Source organism: Pseudorasbora parva, chromosome 10 (assembly GCF_024679245.1).
Source record: "Pseudorasbora parva isolate DD20220531a chromosome 10, ASM2467924v1, whole genome shotgun sequence".
In the NCBI taxonomy this organism is placed as follows: domain Eukaryota; kingdom Metazoa; phylum Chordata; class Actinopteri; order Cypriniformes; family Gobionidae; genus Pseudorasbora; species Pseudorasbora parva.
In genome coordinates, this window is record NC_090181.1 from 7147767 (window position 1) to 7167698 (window position 19932).

General features: G+C 39.4%; 1 protein-coding gene across 1 annotated transcript in view; it reads right to left on the minus strand.

Moving 5' to 3' along the window:
- alk (ALK receptor tyrosine kinase) overlaps positions 1-5749 on the minus strand; it is a 592666-nt gene extending 586917 nt beyond the window's left edge. Inside the window, exon 1 of the mRNA XM_067454971.1 lies at positions 4403-5749. Coding sequence (XP_067311072.1) covers positions 4403-5123 — 721 coding nt within the window. The 5' untranslated portion in view covers positions 5124-5749. The remainder of the gene's footprint in view (positions 1-4402) is intronic.
- Between the last annotated feature and the right edge of the window lie 14183 nt (positions 5750-19932).

Sequence of the window (19932 nt, forward strand, 5' to 3'; positions counted from 1 at the left end):
GCATTTTGATGTTTGCAACACACCATCATCTCCATTAGTATGGCGTTTCAGATATAGTAAATGTGCCAGCAGCATTGCATTTGTGATGAAATCGCTCAAAGATGTGTAGAAGCAAACTAAAATGGCATGGTTGATTCAGCAAATGTGTTTTTGTCAAGTTTGCTTTTGTTAACACTGTTGGGTATGTTTAGGTTGCAGTGTAGATGGCATGTTGCGAACACCAACTGATTTAATAGACTGTTTCAATAAAAACAGAATATGCTTTTAGCGACACACTTTGAAAGTGTCATGAAGAATGCAAAAAGCAACGTATGCCATCTTGCAGAAATGCTGCATGTTCTTTCCAATAAGCCTGGGTTGTAATATTACTATTTGTTGAATCCTGAGGACAAATGAAGAACATGGAATAGTGTGCTTGTAAAGAGGAAATTTTGATTGCAATGAAGAATGCTGAGAGCAGCAGAGGACAGACAATGTCACAAAGCATCGGGCCTGAGGAGAGAGAAATCTTAATGACTTTTCTGACCCTCAGAATGAAAAAGTCTGGGCAGCCTCAGGGAGTCTTGAAGGATTAGACCTGACCACCCCCCAAAAGACAACCAGCCTTTGATACCCCTGTAACAGATTATGTGATGTTCGTGGATCATACATAATCTGCTCCAGACCCTTTTACAGGGAAAAGGAAGGGTAATCTCATTCGTATTCAAATGGTGTTCACATACATTTCTGTATGTTTGGAACAACACTGAAATGCAACCTGTGTTTGTGTGTGTGTGTGTGTGTGCGTGTGCGTGTGCGTGTGCGTGTGCGTGTGCGTGTGCGTGTGCGTGTGTGTGTGTGTGACTTTAGAGTTTGTATTTTTATGAATCCTCTAAGGAAAGGTCGGAACTGAAAATGCTGGAATTACTGAGAGGGCATCACCACAGGTGACCAAGTCCAATACTCAGACTCTCATTTACAACTAAATGACCTTTTTAATGGCAAATTTATTTATACACAGGGATCTAGATGGAACTAATGAAAGTCATTTGCACTCTGTATTGATGAATTTAACTATCTTTAACTGATGCACGGCTGAAAGTGTTTAAAAATCACATTGAATAATGGTTTAACTTTGTTAAATAAATGATGATATTAACTGTATTTTGTTGATTAAAACACTATGAATTCCATGTAGGCCATATCTCTAAAGCTGTATACTTAAAAGTTTTAATTTATACAAAAAGTGAACCAGACCGCATGTATAAATCCTTAAAGGACAACTCCGGTGAAAAATGAACCTAGGGGTAATTATCACATGGTTACCGAGTAGATCGTTCTCTGGGAGATGTTTTCATGAAAATCGAATGTAAAGAGTTTTATCTCTAAAAACAGATTTTAACGCTTGTCTATAGGGCACAGAGTAAGTAAAATTAAATCCTCACCCTACCAGGTAGCATAATGAGGGTCCCTACATACAAACCGAAGCATTGAGAACTTTGTAAGTGTACAAACAGCTTAATAAGAAGATACTTTATAAAGACAGTACATTACGCGTTTACGCGCCATCTTGGAAAACAGTCTCGATGAGTCGACCCACGAACGCTGTGCTAAATGAGCTGGTCAATAGGAATTAAGTTTGTGAAATCTAATTACATGGATATTTTTATTTTTATTGATTTATTTTCTCTGCTGTGTTCAGTGCTTTCTTCCAGAAACAACGGACCATATGAGATTCCAAGTCACAGTTCATTACTTAGCACAGTGTTCGTGGCTCGACTGGTCCAAGATGGCGGCTGTCCGTAAACGCGTAATGTACTGCCTTTATAAAGTATCTTCTTATTAAACTGTTAGTACACTTACAAAGTTCTCAATTCTTCGATTTGACATGTAGAGACCCTCATTATGCTAACGTGTTAGTGTGAGGCTATTTTGAGACTTGTTAGTGCACGGTATTAACTAGCGATTTAATTTTTAATTTAAATTGTTAGAGATAAAACTCTTTACATTCGATTTTCATGAAAACGCATCCCAGAGAACGATCTATTCGGTAACCATGTGTTAATTACCCCTAGGTTCATTTTTCAACAGAGTTGTCCTTTAACATGTGCGATTATTCTGTTAGCGTAACAGTTTAATAATATTTAACGCAATATACGCAGCATCTGTGATACTTTGCTTGCTGCATATAATCACGCTATCATTCATTCAAGTGCTAATTTTAATAAGACGCAAAAAAACTTTACTAGCATGCTGTCTGTCAACAAACACCCAAAACTCACACACAGAAACTGATTAATTGCAATTTTAATAAAGAAAAAAATTGTGATTTATTAGTTAATGTTTTAACTGATTGACATCACCGATACGGCATGAAGTGTTTTTAAATTACTAAGGTAGTATCTCTTCATGATGGTTTATTCAATTCATATATTTTTAAACCTGAAAAATATCAGAGTTTATGTGATTTCAGCATGATTATAGTTCATGTAATTTCATAAATAACTCAAGAGGCACTCAAGTCTCTGCAGCTACAGTATCTTTGCTGTAATCAAAGTATGATTGCTTTAAAAGATTCCAGACTGACTATAAAAATCATTTATCTACGCACCACTTTAAATTCACACAAGGTCGCGTGTTCATGCGGAAAACGAAAATTCCACCATGGTTTCATTGATCTGCTCCTTAAAAAGGACATCTTTGACGGAGACGGTTGATGATGGATGCCATGCCGTAGAATATGTATTTCTGAATAAGCAAAGAATGAAACAACCTTGAATAGCATCATTCACTGATGAAGGGTTTCAGAGACCCTTCAAATCACAATATGGGGGCTGGACCAGAAACTTGATGAAGCAGCTACATAAAAATCACCAAAAATGAGAAAGCTTTCAAGGGAGATGAAGAAATGGGGGGGGGGGGGGGGGAGAGAAAGATAAACTGTCAGAATCAAAGACATAGTGTGTAACCTAACCTAACCAGAAGTGCTATTTACACGGATAAGTTATGAAAGCGATGGGACATCATTAAAGTAACACAACCACAAAAAAAAAACGGCAAGGGTCAGCAGCTGCTGGACTTCTAATGAAATAACCCATCATTTGGAACTAAAGCCTGTGTTTTAAATACAGTATACACTGCAAAAAGCCCATAGTGCTTATTCAGAGGTAATAAAACCTTTACTTATCTCCTGAGGTCTATGCGCGTTATAGTTTTAAAGTGGTCTCTGAGAACAGACTTCTCTCATGGATCATTTGGGGTGAGAGGTGCCATAAACTGATTTGTCAAGAATAACAATAATAATACTTCAAACATCACTGCAAAAAAAGTTGCTAAGGCCAAGAAGTGAATGATAGCCTGCTGAGCTTCACCAGTGGTCACTCAACACTGGATTCTCGACACTATATTATAATGAGAAGAAGAAAAAAAATCATTACAGTTTGAGATTTTACAGGAGGAGTGGGGAAAGCCATCAAATGGTTTTGCATCTGTCAGCTTATGCGATTTTGCAAAAAGTGCCCCTTTATGTGCATGCTGTGGTGCTGCGTAGTCTTTAATGGTGTTGCAGTGCCACCCTTTTGAACAGCCAATGAATTGCCAAGACTGATAACATTGCAACAATACAAAGGAGGAGGTGACAAATCTCAGCAAAACCAAACTTTTAGTGCTGTACACAAACTTTTCTCACTGTATGCAGGGAATAATGTACAGCAAGCCCTCATATGGCACAAATTAATCCCAACAGGGTGAATGTCATTATCAGAATCAGCAAATTAATAAATACATGGATGTGAAATATTGAATTGAGCTGAAGTTAAAAAGCACTGCATGGGATATGGTCATTAGTTAAAAAAAATGTATATGACTTCAAAATACTGCAATTAACCAAGAACTGAGTAGAAAATGAATATAGCTGCTTAATTTTACAATAACTGAGGACAAGCAAGGAACTGACTGTCATTTTTTTTAAATAACATCTTGTTGAGGCGTTCCCAAGACCTGTGGGCCACAAAATAGTTCCATCTTTAACCTTATAGCGACAATGTAATTACACTGCAAATTCAGTGTCCTTGCGTAGCCTACTTACCATAGTAAGAACAGCAAGTTGCATAATTACATGCAGCTAACCCTCAACCAGACCCTATAGTAAGTTCATGTTGTTAATCATAATTACACTGTAACAATGACACCTTAAAATAGCGGGTAAAACTTTATTTTACAGCGTCCTTGTTACACGTCACATGTACTGATTACAGTAAATGATGCACAGTTACGTGCAACTAACCCTAAACCAAACTCTAACCCTGAGTAAGTTTACTCAGCACTTAAATGTATAACACTGACTGCAACAAAGACACCTTAAAATAAAGTGTAACCAAATAAAGCGTATAAACACTGCAATCTTCAAAAGTAGAATCCTTACCACTTGAAGCAATGTGAAGGAAGAGGCGGGCGTCCGAGGCTCTGATGGCGGCAGAGTACCTGTCCTCTATCCCCGGGACCTGCACCTTCCGCTCGGGCATGAGTCGGACCCTGAGCCGGCCTCCTTCCGCCCCCAGCCACCACTCCAAAATCCGCGATAAGTCCATTTCCAGAGACACAACCGGCGCGTCCTCGTACACATGCAGCCCTCCACATCCCGTTTTAACCATCTCTTCGCCCACCTCCACCACAACTTGATTGGACTTTCGACTGGCGCTGGTCAATCCCAAATTCAAAACTTTGGGCACGGGACGCTTCTGTCGATACGGGAGCTGTCCAGTGCTGGATCTGTTGACGTTCATCGCGGCCAACTTTGCATCCGCTAAACTGGCGATGGTTTTCTGCAAAGGCACGCAGCGCATGAGCAAGTTCGCGCGCACCGTGTAGCATCCGTTAAACGACAGACAGTCTCCGTTGAGCGGGCGCTTTATAAACAGAGCCAAGTAGTAACGTAGCAGCGACGGCACGGCGAAATCCACCGAGAGCGTCTTCCTCTTGATCCGAGAGGTGGAGGTCTGGTTGGAGTCCTTTCTGTCGGTGCCGTTGATGAACGCGGACGTGGGAAAAGTAGTAAGCGCGTCCGCGGTTCTCTGAGAAGCGCACTGCAGCTCGGGAAGAAATGCCGCAGACCAAAGAAAAAAGTAGAGTATCCGTGCAATCATGATTAAAGCTCAAAAGATCCGGTTTTCTTTTGGTTCTGCTCGCGCTCTCCAAATGGGAAGCTGAATCGGGGAGCGAACGGAAGGCTATTCGAGTCTACATTTCTTCTCCTTGTGCATTGAGATGTGTTTGCTTTTATCAAAGCTCTTGAGGTTGCCGTTTAATCCCCGCATATTAAAGAAGAATATTCCACAAAATATTTCCACAAATCGCACTGAAACAGACTTGCCTCTTGTGGAGCTTCTTGGTATGCCTAACAAGTTCTCCAGGGCTGCTCAAAGGCTCCTTGTATCTGCATGCAATACCTTAAGAGTCGTTCAGTCAGCAATCCTCTTTTTAAATATCTTCAGCAGTCGTATAATAACAGACCCTCAGACATTTATGCCCACTTTTCGGCAAGGCAACATATTTACACGACAAACTGCGCGCGTTGAAATCAAACAATCCATAAATCACCGCGTTTCCGTCGATCATTAAGATAAGTTTTTTTTTAATATACTGTAACTAAGAATACTTTTCGCTTTTTGGACGTGGTCCATCTAAATCGAGCGGGTCTTACCTGCGCAGCCAGTCAAAACGAGGGAGCCTTTTCAGCGCGAGCTGCTCATTTGAGGCTGCAAATGCCGCGTGTGCGCGAGCCCACTGTGCGCGTGCCACCCCGGCGCTCCGTTTTTTTTTTTTTTTTTTTTGGGGGGGGGGGGGGGGGGGGGACGACGACGACTCACTTCTGCATGTCTTTATGACGTCACCAGCAGCAGGTCGTTAGACGAAAATACGAGCCCCTTAACACTACCGTGACTGGTGTCGACGCTCATTGAAATGACCGAGACGACACCTCCGTATGTCAGGCATTGCGCCGTAATTAGTTTTTAATGAATATCTGTGTATGACGAGCATCGCCTCCCAATAATTCAGCTACTCAGAGAATCATTCACAGCCTCTGTAATTATGCCATTCCACGCCACAGAGCGATCGGTTCGAGCGCAGATGCGTCATATACTTAAACAGACTGACACCTGTTATAATCGATTAAAACCTATTATTATTGTTAGTACACATTTGGATCAAACTGACATTATTGGATTATTTCATTTGAACGGATTTCTGACTATAGTACAATCCTGAAAAAACTTTTAGGTTAACTTTTGGGATAATTGGACAACAAAATATTTGGATGGATGGATGGATGGATAGATAGATGGATAGACAGACAGACAGACAGACAGACAGACAGACAGACAGACAACCGGCAGTGTTAACTTTTCACAGAAGGTAAGATTTCTTTATTTCCAGTTAATCATTCTTTAGAATTTTTTTTCAAATTATGATGAGAAAATGTGGATTAAGCATTGCAAAAACCTGCTTATTTCATAGGAGCTTTAGTGCATGATGCCAGACCATAGCCTACCAACCAGAAAATGCTCAAATGTGTTTATTTCTCAATTAGAAATCGGTATTTTTCAGATAACAATTTCTAATAATAATAGAAAACAAGTACTATTATGAAAGCATTTTCAATCCATTTAGTGGACTTTCAGATTTGAGATTAAATATTGGAACATATTTCAAAACACATGAATGAAATGGGATCTCTAACAATGTACATTAACCCCTGATTAATTAAGCATTATATAACGTAATCCTATCTGTCAACGTTATTAAAGAAAGTTATGAAATCATTATAAAGGTTAGATTTTCTGTTCCTCCGCTAGATGGGAGTATGTCGCCCTTATTGGTCTGATCCGCGAATGCCATCGTGACAAGCTCATTAATGCTCTCATAGCGCAGGGGTTTCAACAACCTGCCAAACGGGTGTTATCATCCCCGGAAATAGAGAGACTAATTGCGCTATATTCTAATTGTTATGGTATAAAAGACACAAACCGTTTAATGGTGAGGTTGTTTAATTAAGACAAGGTTACTGTCGAGCACTGCATTGCTGAAATCAGATTTGACGTCTTGGGACATGCGTCGAGCAACGTTATGTAAGCCAGTGCATCACATGTGCAATAAAGACAGATTGTTGTGTCAGATTCAAAAGGTCTGTACGATCTTGGCTTCAGTTCAATGGGAATTATTTAACTTTGAGGATCATACAAAAACTTTCAAATTATAATAATGCGTTTTATACAATCTAATACAAATGAGGACCAGTGGTTAATTATGGGTGAATTATCAACTAAATATTTTTCACTCACGAAACTGAAACTTGACATCATTTACTCACTCACGTGTTGTCAGCATAGCCTAATATAAGTCAATATAATGAACTTTCTAAGAGTTGTGTGGAGAAGAGTTCTGAATGAATCAGTATTTTGAGTCTGATATTGTCAATTAATAAACTCATTCAATTCATAAAACTGGCTGAAATGATTTCTTCACAAATCCCTTTACTAACAGCTTGGGGCAGCACAAATCCTCTTGGTGTAAAAAAAAAAAAAAAAAAATCAAACCTACTGTCAGGATTTACTAAAGACACGCAGTGAAAAATTAGCACTGAAAAGGCATGGGTTATTTTTGATGCTGGGTTATTTTAGATTGCACATGCATTTGTATTAGTTTCCCTTTCAAGTGCAAAATGTATGAGTATTTAAATTAATCACACAAGGTGATTTACTAAAGCCCAAAGTATACTTTTTACGCGTACGCAAGCGTAAAGCGTACACACACTGTACGCTGACCCTCATGTATGTGTTAAAAGTGAAGAATACTTTGGCTTTTTAAGAATAATTAAAGAATAATTAAAGGGATAGTTCACCCAAAAATGAAACTGACCCCATGTATATGACATTCTTCTTTCAGACGAAAACAACAGAGTCATATTAAAAATGTCCTGGCTCTTCCAAGCTTTATAATGGCAGCGAATGTCCATCCAAAAGTGCATCTATCCATCATATAACTGCTCCACACGACTCCACAGGTTTAATGAAGGCCTTCTGAAGTGAAGCCATGGGTTTGTGTAAGAAAAATACCTATATTTAAAACTTTACAAACTGTAACCTCTAACTTCCGCTTACTGTTGTACGCACATTCACAAGAGACTAGCGTTCCAGCGTAAGTTCCGGTGACCAACGCTAGGATAGAGCAAAAAAAGGGCCGTCTCTCATAGAGAGAAGTTAGAGATTACAGTTTAATTAAATTACAGTTTGTTAAATATGGATTTTTTTTTTTTTTTTACACAAACACATCACTTTGCTTCCTTTATGAACACCATGGAACTGTATGGATTACTTTAATGATGAATGGATGCTTGTCTATGGGCTTCAAATCAAGAAAATCATTCACTGCTATTAAATCATTAGGTTTACGCTCGTCAGTTTACTGGTGTTTGCCACATTATTTACCGTCCAAAAAAAGTCGCATCTCAAACTAGACGCTAACTTGCAGGGTTAGCAGGGTTGGTCATTACGGAAAATCATTTTGCTGTTTATAATTTTCGCTTTTGTCAATTGCCGTAAATCTGCCGTATTTTATTTTTTACATTTTTTAAAATTGCCGTAAATAGTAAATCTGGCCCAAAATCTGATTCTCGGGTCCAACTCGCCGACTCAATAATCTGGTTGCAAAGGTTATCATTGTGAATAACATCTTGAATTTCAGTATGTTTTCCACACAAAGTTGAGTTCCCGAATGGTGTGTGAGTCATCAACCCGATCACACATAAATGCGTATAAATAGTACGAGTGTGCAATGTCGTGGAATGTATACGCTAAAACTCATTTTGGCGTGCATATGATACGCTGTTTTTCGCGTGCATATGATACGCACTTTATGGCGTATATATGACACGCGCTTGGGTAGGTTTAGGGTGGTGGGGCATATGTATGACACGCGCTTGGGTAGGTTTAGGGTGGTGGGGCATATGTATGACACGCGCTTGGGTAGGTTTAGGGTGGTGGGGCATATGTATGACACGCGCTTGGGTAGGTTTAGGGTGGTGGGGCATATGTATGACACGCGCTTGGGTAGGTTTAGGGTGGTGGGGCATATGTATGACACGCGCTTGGGTAGGTTTAGGGTGGTGGGGCATATGTATGACACGCGCTTGGGTAGGTTTAGGGTGGTGGGGCATATGTATGACACGCGCTTGGGTAGGTTTAGGGTGGTGGGGTGGGGCGATTCGTATGTATAATACGCCATAAAATGCATATCATATGCACGCTAAAAACAGCGTGCCATAGACACGGCAAAATTAGTTTTGGCGTATACATTCCACGACATTGCACACTCGTACTATTCATACGCATTTTTGTGAGAATACCCTGGAGTCATGCAGTATAAACTACTTTTTGACACTTTTATGGTGATTTCAAATTATATATGACGCTTGAAATCTATTATTCAAAATGTCTCGCAAGTCTAGAAGGGGCAGTGTCCAATTTACTATTACTTAAATCATTAACACTATTTTAATTGTCTACTTTAGACGTTCTTCTAAATATAAGTAACTTTGCCACTATCTTCAAGAAGACTTGTTAAAGAAAGTCGCATAGAGGTCACGCTAGGGCATTTTCCAATCAATCTCGTAACGACATAAAAGTTCAGGTATAAAAGAACTTCTCAAGCACAAGTTCTCGTGGCGAGAACAGACAAGTGCAGCAGTTTGAACATCAATTTTACATTGCATTACGAGATACCAAATGATATAGTTTGTACTGTATTTCGGCGTCTGCGCGTCCATCTCACAGGTTCATTGGCTCCCATCACTCATAATATGCTCATGCCTGTGATGTTTCTCCTAAGAGCTGACACTTGCTCCTTGATTTAACACCTGTGTGTAGGCATATGAATATATGGGCAGTTTTTCAATCATTTCAAACACATTACCAAGTTGAGTTACATGAGTTTTCCATAAGCATACAAATGCTTTATGACCCTGCCTGGGGCCTCGCTGTCTCTCACACAGACACACACTCATACACTTCCATGTTTTAGTATCTGTCTTACTGAAGCAGAGAAGCTGTTGAATCCGAGCTAAGCATCTGTGCTGCGCGCTCTGTTTTTGCACTTGCCTCCATGGACCTATATCCACGGAAAATAAAGTCGGGTTGTTTTATTCATATGTGGGGGGGCTGTGATAACAGATAGTGTGGCGAAGAAGAGGGATGAATCGGCTTCGTTAATATTCAGCACATCATTCACAGTAAATCTGAGCCTCTACACTGGACTCTGTATGAATGTACAAGCCTTTGAAATTGATGGCGAAGTTTCATTTCATGCAGTAATGAAAAGAACAGTGCACAGTGAATTCTTCACAATGTTCTCATTAATGGGCAAAAGAGGTGGAATAGAACACGCAAATGGCTGAAACTGTCTTTCTGTTGCGAAGGCCAAATCTTCTGAACCCTCTGCAGCTGTTCGCAGAATTTAAAAGAGATTTTACACAAAATAGTTCTCAATTATAAAAAACCATAAGCATAAAATCTTTAGAATGCTTTAAAGGAACATCTAAAAACCTACATAGCATATTAAAGACCACTCAGAATATCTAAAGACCTTATGAAATCGAAATTCAAGTTTTGTGGCTTATAGGTTTAAAGGTATAGTTCATACAAAAATACAAATTCCACCGCAGTCTCATGGCAATTCAGAACTATTTTGTTTTGGCGAGTTGGTGGCTAATTTGTATACATTTGTATGATATTATTTGTACGTTTGTACAAAATTACGTTATGTCATCATTTTCTTACCCTCATGTTGTTCCAAACCTCTATGGGCCCTATCATACACCCGGCACAATGCAACACCAGGACACAAGTGTTTTTTTGCTGGACCCAGTTATCATTTCAAAGTCCAGCGCTACATTGTTTAAATAGCAAACGCATTCACGCCCATCAGTTCGCCCAAAACCAGGTGTCTAAAAGTGACCATGACCAACACAAACCTGATTTAAAGTCAATATAGCTTAGTTTTTATTGCATTACGTCCAAAACACACCCATGACTCATTAAGAGATGAGGTACACTGACTGTTTTTTCCGTCAATAAGATGCGGACTAAGTGCACCTGCACCATGCGCTTCAGAAAACGTGCTCAGATTGTTAAAATAGGGCCCTATGACTTTATTTTGAAATGTTTTTGGCCATACAATGACAATTCAGTGGGGTCTAATGGTGTTAATATGAACTTAATATCTACGCAATATTTTCTTCAAACTGTTGGTTCACCAGAACTGTAGTTTGAAGTAAAAAAATAATCATAGTTTTAGGCTACAACACACTGAGAATATAAAGGGCACTTGCCTTCTAAAACAATCTAAACCCACACCAATCAAATAAACAACTTCTATGATACTTTTTCACGTCTTTCGAATTTTAGACTACACTCTAAAAAATGCTGGGTTAAAAACAACCCAAGCTGGGTTGGAAATGGACAAACCCAGAAATTGGGTTGTTTGAATGGTTCCATTCACTAGGTTCAAACAACCCAATTTCTGGGTTTGTCCATTTCCAACCCAGCTTGGGTTGTTTTTAACCCAGCATTTTTTAGAGTGTTCTTGGTTACTTCTATTTTAATGAAAAGTACATTTTCTTCTGTGTTCCCAAAAAGAGAGAAGGTCATTTTGGTTTGGAACGACAATGTTGCATTGATATGTTTGGGTTATTCCTCTGATTAACTCTTTTCTCACCATTAACAGAATTTTCTGGCTTTCTGTGTTTTCACTGCTATACGCTAGGGGTGATATATGGAAGCTTGTTTCCGCCACAAAATAAAACATTTTTTTTTTTTATTGATCTCACAACTCTGATCTTTTTTCTTGCAATTTCAAGTTTGTATCTTGCAATTCTAACTTTATAACTCGCAAGTTTTTGTGAATTCGCCATTGCGAGTTTTTCCTTGTAATTCTAACTTTTTCAGGTGACAATGTAATCAGATGCATATGTAAAATAACACAAACAGCATATACTGTATATCAAAACTGTCTAATGTTACTGAATGAAATGTCAACCCAGGATAAATATAGGACTGTGAAGCTTTCTGTGAAGATTTCTTTAACACTGCATTAGTAACACTCCATTTTAATGAACTATACATGCAGGCTGTAGCTCCTGAGAATACAAATGCAGTGTCTATGTATTCAGTTTTCAGGAGCCTGTGTGTTCCTCATAGTAAAAAGATGTTTTATCAGTGGCTCCTCGTGCAGTCCCCCAAAACTCAAGAGTACCATAAAGTGGAGGTGTTGTGATGAATTGCAGCAAAATATGCACTTACAAAAGGGTACCCCTAAGTGCTCCATCATATCTGCAGAAGCCATAAATCAGGCTAGTTGCCAGTGTTCTACTTACAGCGCGATCTAGGCTCTCCACGTTTCTGGCCACCTCCCCATTGCAGCACCTGAGGATGTTTGATTACTACAAAGTAAAAAGTTCTCCCTTTGAAGCGCCCTGTTTCGTCATTAGTCCACATGTGTGTTGGGGGCAATTGTAAAGCAGTCCGGTGCTGCTCGTGTCATGCATTTTGCATCTGCAGTGGGATGGCTCGATGCATCCCAATTCCCAACGTGTGCATGTTTGATGAATTAAATGCAAACTACCCCCCCCCACCCCCTTCAGAAAAAAAAGGGGGGGGGAGACAGGTCTTTTATTTAAAACACACACACACACACACACACACACACACACACACACACACACACACACACACACACACATACACAAAAGGGTGTTAGAACTGAGCAAAATTCACCTCTGTCAGAAACGCAGTGTCAAAATGAATTCGGACATGGCAAGGAAGCTGTTGCCTTACGGGTGGTGGATTCATTTTCTCCACCTTCATTTCTATAACCTTCTAGAATCTGCTCAATCTGCTTTGCTGCCCACTTTCTAAATAGGCCTGAAGCAGAATAGAGGTGTCAGTCACGTTTACCGTTTCTCAGTGAAATCCAGTCATTCCAATATAAGTTTAGAATGAGGGTGAACATTTTCCCCAGGCAGATTCTCTCATTTTCAAGCTGGTCATATGAAATTGCCACGTTGACCAACAGAAAGCTGCTTGGTTTGAAAGTGACTTCTGTGTAAGCTGTGCTTTATCTATCGCTGCGCTAATGACAGTAGGGAATGGAGCTTTTTCGTCAGCCAAATTTCGCTGAAATTTCGCTTATGTCACCACACGTCATTCACGGATTATTTTGGAAAAAAAATATATAAATGACGACATTATTTTCATGGTCCCTGAACATTTTGCTTGTTTCCACTAAGCAGTATGGTTCAGTACCGTACAGTGTTGTACGCAATGTTTGCCATCTCCATTTTCAGAAGTTGTGAAGTTGGGGTACCTAGCGTCGTGGTCTGGTACTAAAGGGGGGAGCTAGACTCACAGCAGAACGTTGATTGGTTGACAGAATCGTCACTTGCGTGTGCTTTTTCGGCTGTTTTTCCTTTTAGCTTTGGCTCAGACAAAGGGTGTCGTCTTCTTTTAACAATAGCCACATGCCGACAAGCAAGATCTGCTGTATGTTATCCACTGTGTCGCTTTCTTTTTCTCGCGAGAAAGGCATGGTATAGTGATTTAAGCCAATCATGTAAGGGTGCTGTATGTGGATCAGGGTTTAGCATCCTGAATCCTACTGAACTGTACTGTACTGAACCGTAATGTACCGCTCGGTAGAAACGAGCCAGAACTTTGCAGCTACTTGTCAACTTATTCTAACCTTAACCCTACCAGTCTACTAATACTCTACTAACACTCGAAGGAGATTTAAGCCAAATTTCACAAATTTGTCCCATGAACTTTTCCCCTCAGACCTGTTGCTGTGTGCATTTCCATTGTGGACTAAAGTACCGTGAAGATTAGTGCGGTGACATAGGACATTTCCTGCTGGATTTCATCCTCTGCGTATAAGTGTAACGGCTCCTTTTCGAACCACCTGCTCCAAGGGGACTCAAACCCGGATCCGCCCGCAAAAGAGTCGGATGCTCCAACAAGGAGCCTAAAGGCTGCATTCTCTAAAGTCAGTCACTAGATTGTCTTGAGGTCAGAGGAGTGAGGTTTACTTGCAAAGCAACTACTAGCTGGCCTCTGTTACATAAGCTTAATAAAGCCATAACCTTAAACCTTTGAATAGCAAACAACTGCAAAAAGAATTTTTAAAATTGTGATTGAAATAAAATGCAACCAATCAAAATGCTGCGTGAAAACAACCAATCAACATGTTCCACTGAAAGTTTCTGAACTTTGAAAAAGTACTACTTCTCGACCATTCATTTAGACCCTGGTCCCTGTGGTCGAAACACACACCACCCTAGTCTCTGGTTCCTGGAGAAAGTTCCCGTGGAGAAAACATGGCTTTAGTAAACATGAAGGTGCAATGTTACTTATAGTACTTATAGTACAAAATAAAGTGAAACCAAAAAACAGCTCTTAATACGGCAGACTCCAATTAAAATAGACTCCAGCTGAGCAGGACTGTCTAGTCTCACTTTTGTAAAGAAAGCTATACATTCTGCAGAGTTTAGTTAACCAGCTTCAACACAACTTCCTGGAGTTTCTAGTACTCGTTGGTTAGCTGATTTAGTTGTTTAATTAGGATTGGACCTGAACTTTGCTGAAACGCAGCCATCCAGGATTGGGAGTCAACAAACCAGCAGTTAAATGAATTAGCTAACACACAAATATTGAGCCTGTCCCAATACTTACACATGCAACTTTTCTACTTATATGATACATTTCTGGTATTTGGCCATGGAAGTGTTCAAGTGCATGAAGACTGTAATTGTGCCTAAACAATTGTTATTTTTGCAGCTGACCTTATTGCATATGCATTTGTAGGATTTTCCCTTTTAGATGCAGTATTTATGGGAGGAGAGTATTAAAATTAATCATGCAAGGTGATTTAATAAGGTTTGTGCTCATCAATTTACTATTTGCACCATTGACTTATGCTAGACGCTAAGTTGCGCTGCTCTTGGTAGATTGTGTTGGTCATGAAATAAACCGGCTGAGCGTTTTTAATTTGTCGTCAGTAGATCATGCACTGAACGTATCACTCCAATCAGCGATTTTTTGGAATTGCACTCTTACACTAACTTGCACTGTTAGTAAATCTGGCCCCTTAATTTGGTTTTAAATATATTGCACTTTAAAGGTCCCGTTCTTCGTGTGTTTTCGAAGCTTTGATTATGTTTACAGTGTGCAATATAACACGAGTTCATGTTTCGCGTGTAAAAAAAAAAACTGTATTTTTCACACAATTGACTTATCTGTACAGCGCTGTTTCCTCTGTCCTAAAAACGGCCTGATGATTTCCTTGTTCTATGAAGTCCCTCCTTCAGAAAGACATAATGAATTCTGATTGGACCAGTGCTTCCTGTGTTGTGACTGGACAGCAGCTTAGCGCACTTTGCCCAGAAAGGTCCCGCCTCTTACCATAACGGGGAGATGCAAGCGCTGAATGCGCGCTCTTCTCCATGTGGGAGAGCAACAAGACCACGCCCCCTTTTTTGCGTGTTCTTGTGGGCGGAGGGTTAGTCAACAAACGGTTCTAGATTTCTAGGCTACTAAATAAGCATCTTAATTCCTGTCTAGTAGTTCCTATGCAACAGACAACATAATTTAGTAGTTGTAGTGCTTTTTATTAGGTGATAACACGCATTTGGAAATGTTTTACAAAATACACATATTCAACTTTGCACAGATAAAATGCACAGCACTTTACTTTTCCTAACAAATTATATGTAATATTTTCTTTTCTTTTCTTGTTTTTTTTTTTTTTTTCAAATAATTATTTGAACTTAAGCTGGAAAGTTTCGCAATTTTGGGGCACTTCCGTTTCTATACATGATGACTGATGGGATATGCTTGGCCTCAAATGTTTTGGATTTAGTGTGCATAAAAGACACCAAGCATTGGCATTTTCAGACCAAAATGTCTCACTTACTTCCTGTCACATGCACACACTCCCAAGTGGCCAAGACTGCATGCGTGGATATTGGGGACAGGCCGATTTGGTTTCTAAAAAAAGGCAACATTTATTTTATTCTTTATTAATAAATACATAAAAACAGATGATATATATTTGAGATAATGTCTAAAATACAAAATATTATATTTTTAAATAAACTAGCTTTATGAACATAAAAATATTAATGTCAATCTATTGGCTGTCCCTTTAAAAGCATTGGGTTGGCAGCTACAATGAGCTTACAGGGCCTATTTTTTATGTGGAACAATTTATAATTTGGGAAAAATGCAACTAATTCAACCCCATTTAAGTGGCTGTGTAGTGACTCCCATACATGCAGCAATTTTGGATGCCTTGGGAGTAAAAATGGGATGATTAAAGTGCTGCCTCCGTTGGCAGCTCACTAGTATTCGGTACACTCCAGTCATCAGTGAAACACACAGAAGGGCTGAGGTGCTTGTTAAAGAAGCAGATGAGGTTCTCACTCCTGTGGTTTTACAAGCCGACGCATCAGCAGCAAAGAAAGAATATGTACCACCTCCATTGAAATCAATTATCATTTATATCTCCTCCCAAAGAGCGACGCGTCTGAGGAACACTGTCAGAGCTGTGAATTGACTTCGGTACATTGCCTTTCCTCCAGATCTGTAAGTCACAGAGGCCTAAAACCACAGTTCATCACTCAGATGAAAGAGCTGAGAACTGCATATAATTATATTCAGTTTAATAATGACAAGATTTGATATGATATGCATCCCCAAAAGCATGTGAAGTTAGCAAGTTATTATAAATTGAGTCAAGCATGACAGAATTGAAGAAAATTCTCGATTAAACTGATCTTCATCTTCATCTGTTTGAATAATGATTAGGTTATGACATGGAAAGCAAAATATCACTTGGCTTTGTCATGTCAGTGCAGACAGGGGATGTTTGTTCCAATATGCACATTATTTAATCATGATCTTAGGGTTTGGAGAGTTTAATATTGTGATAACAGGTATTACAAACAACAGCACCGTCCAAATCTATTCACCTAGGTTTTTGTTATATTAAACTATAAAGAAAGAGTATGCATTGTTTGCTGTACTGGTTGCAGGTTGGCTGTCAGGTTCAATGAACAATAGTTGCTGTCTGAACAGTCATTGTGACATGTAAATATATAAATAATATAGGAAAAAAGTGTCTGCTAAATTCATAAATGTCAGGTCATTCATGCAGAGAAAAAGAAATGTGTGAAGAAGCTCTGGATTTGTACGAAACACACATCATGAGTAAATACTAAAGGATAAGACAAAGGACAAACACAAACTTAATTTACTCACCCGCATGTCATTATAAACATGTGTAACTTTATTTATTCTGCAGAACACAAAAAAGTGAGAAAACACTATTTGGAAAGTCAACTTTAGACATTCTACTAACTATAAGTAACTTTGCAACTTAGGATACTATTCAATTTCGCTATAAGGACAAAATAAATATGTTGTTTGTGTCCAACAGAAGAAAGTAAGTCATACAGATTTAGAACAACAGGGAGAATTTGTGTGTGAATTGTCACTTTCAGTGTGTGTTGAAACTTGTAGTTCGGTTTGCTTGGTTTGTTTGGTCCGGACCAAAAAAACATTTAGTCCTGGTCCGCTTAGCATTCACATTGGCATTTTACCACAGAACCTGATGACACCAAAGACATAGGGATATATTCACAACCTGATTGGCCGGCTTTTATTAAGTATGTTTCGTGGCAAAATTTACCGAACTCTCAAAACAATGCTGTGTGCTGGGCTAAATGTGCTCGACGTATGTGCGTAGCCTACATATGATGGTATACTGACCAGCTGAGAGCTCGAGAAGAGCTTATTAAATGTGAAAAGGAGTCAAGACAGTGGCAGGAATCCCTTCGTCACTTAACCAAACAAAAGAGAGATGTTTTCTGATGCCTGTACTGAACTGTGACAGGCAACATCATGACTATGACGAGAAAAACGGGTATGCTTGAGCACTCTGTCCTTTTTATTGCAAAACTTGTGATACAATTTACAGAGACACATCTTTTCAGCGGTCTCGGTCCGCTTGTTTGGTGTGCAGCAGCGTTCGGATGAGTGCGTTTACACTTATTCAAATTGTTTTAATCGAACCAAACATGCCAAGTGTGAACACAACCTTAATGCAAAAATCTATCCAGGTTTAATGACGTGGGACAAAACAGACTGGGGTTGCCACATAAACATCACTTTATAACCAGGGCTTGACAATACTTTTTTGCTCACCAGTGGCTAGCTGTTTTCCAAAGTTACTATCCACTTGCATTTTCACAGGCCACAGTTTGACAACGATACCATGTAGAAAAACTGCCATATAGATATTTTTTATATTATCTAATAATTTGGCAAAAGGCATATTAGGTTATTGTCACATTAAAACCTGACGCACGGATCTATTATACTATTTCACTTTTTTTTCTCTCAGTTGTTTATGTTCACTTACGTGATTTACGTGTTTACGGGAATACTCGCCAAAACAGGCATTTTGACATTTAGTACTAAGAGATGGCTTCATGTGTGCGCACTTGTGTAAGCACAAAATTTGCAGGAATGAGTAAAATTGTGTGCAACATGCACAATCCCATGAAACCCAAGCCCTGTAACTCAACAATATTCATCCGGAGCAAAGGAAACGACTGTCGGAGAGATGAGAGAGCAAGAAAGAGCAGCTGGTATCGTTTATCTATTCTGTGGAAAATGTATATTTGAAGCATTTCAGATATGTCAGTATCGATATGTGTTGAAAAATTGATATTTCTGACAGCACTACATTGCCCTTATGTAACAGAGGCCAGCTAGTAGTCACTGTGCAAGTAAACCTCACTCCTCTGACCTCAAGAGGCGCTCTAGTGATTGACGTGGAGGATGCAACCTTTAGCCTAGAGCGTCCGACTCATGCCGACGGATCCGGGTTTGAGTCCCGCTTTGGAGCGGGCAGTACAAAAAGGAGGGGTTACACTTAGTTTATTAACTCAGATAGTTTTTTAAAAGAAAATATAAATAAATATATATAAAAATTCAACCCGCCAAAGTGGCTAGAAGGAGTGACCGTGTTACACGGCACTGCTGAAATACACTCGCATTTGGTGGGTTAGCGGGTGTTCATGTAAAGCTCTGTTTATAACATCTGAACCACTGATGCCTCCAGCAGCCACCTCAACAAATCAAGCAGACCTGTTCTGGTCCCATAATACCCTGGTACAGCCCATTAGACGTCTGCACAAGCATGGAGAATAGGGCAGAGTGGAGAGACCTCAATTAGTTTCCTGTTGACCTCTGATCACTGTATGATGACCCTTCTATGAGCGAACCGAATTATACCATGGCTGGATTTCAGAATGATGTGTTCTCAGGCCCCACTGGCCAATTCAATTTCTTATATTGGATTACCAAGACAAATGCGAACGTGTGGGAATTCTCACACCTGTGTTGTCGATGAAAGCCATGACCAATATACTGAAAGAAAATCAAGCATGACTGCGTTAGAAGAAAGGCAAGCATTAGTTATCTGATGTGTGTCTAAGTGTGACTATGTGTGTGTGTGTCTTCATGGAGGAATTGTTGTTAAAAGCAACTCGGGAGCCTTGAAACAGCTGTCAATAATGGTTCACACATGCATGTACATAATTGGTGCATGCATAATTTATTACGAGAAAGCCATCTTCAGGCTTACTATAGGAGGTCTACAATACCTGTTAGCATTTCCATTCATCTTAAGTCAAGGCTAAATTGATTTGTATAGCGATTTAACAATACACATTGTTTTTAATATACATTGCTCAAAAAAAATTCACATCAGATCTCAATGAAAAATATCATGCTGGATATCTTTACTAATATGGACTAGGTAATGTATTATGAACAAAGGGAT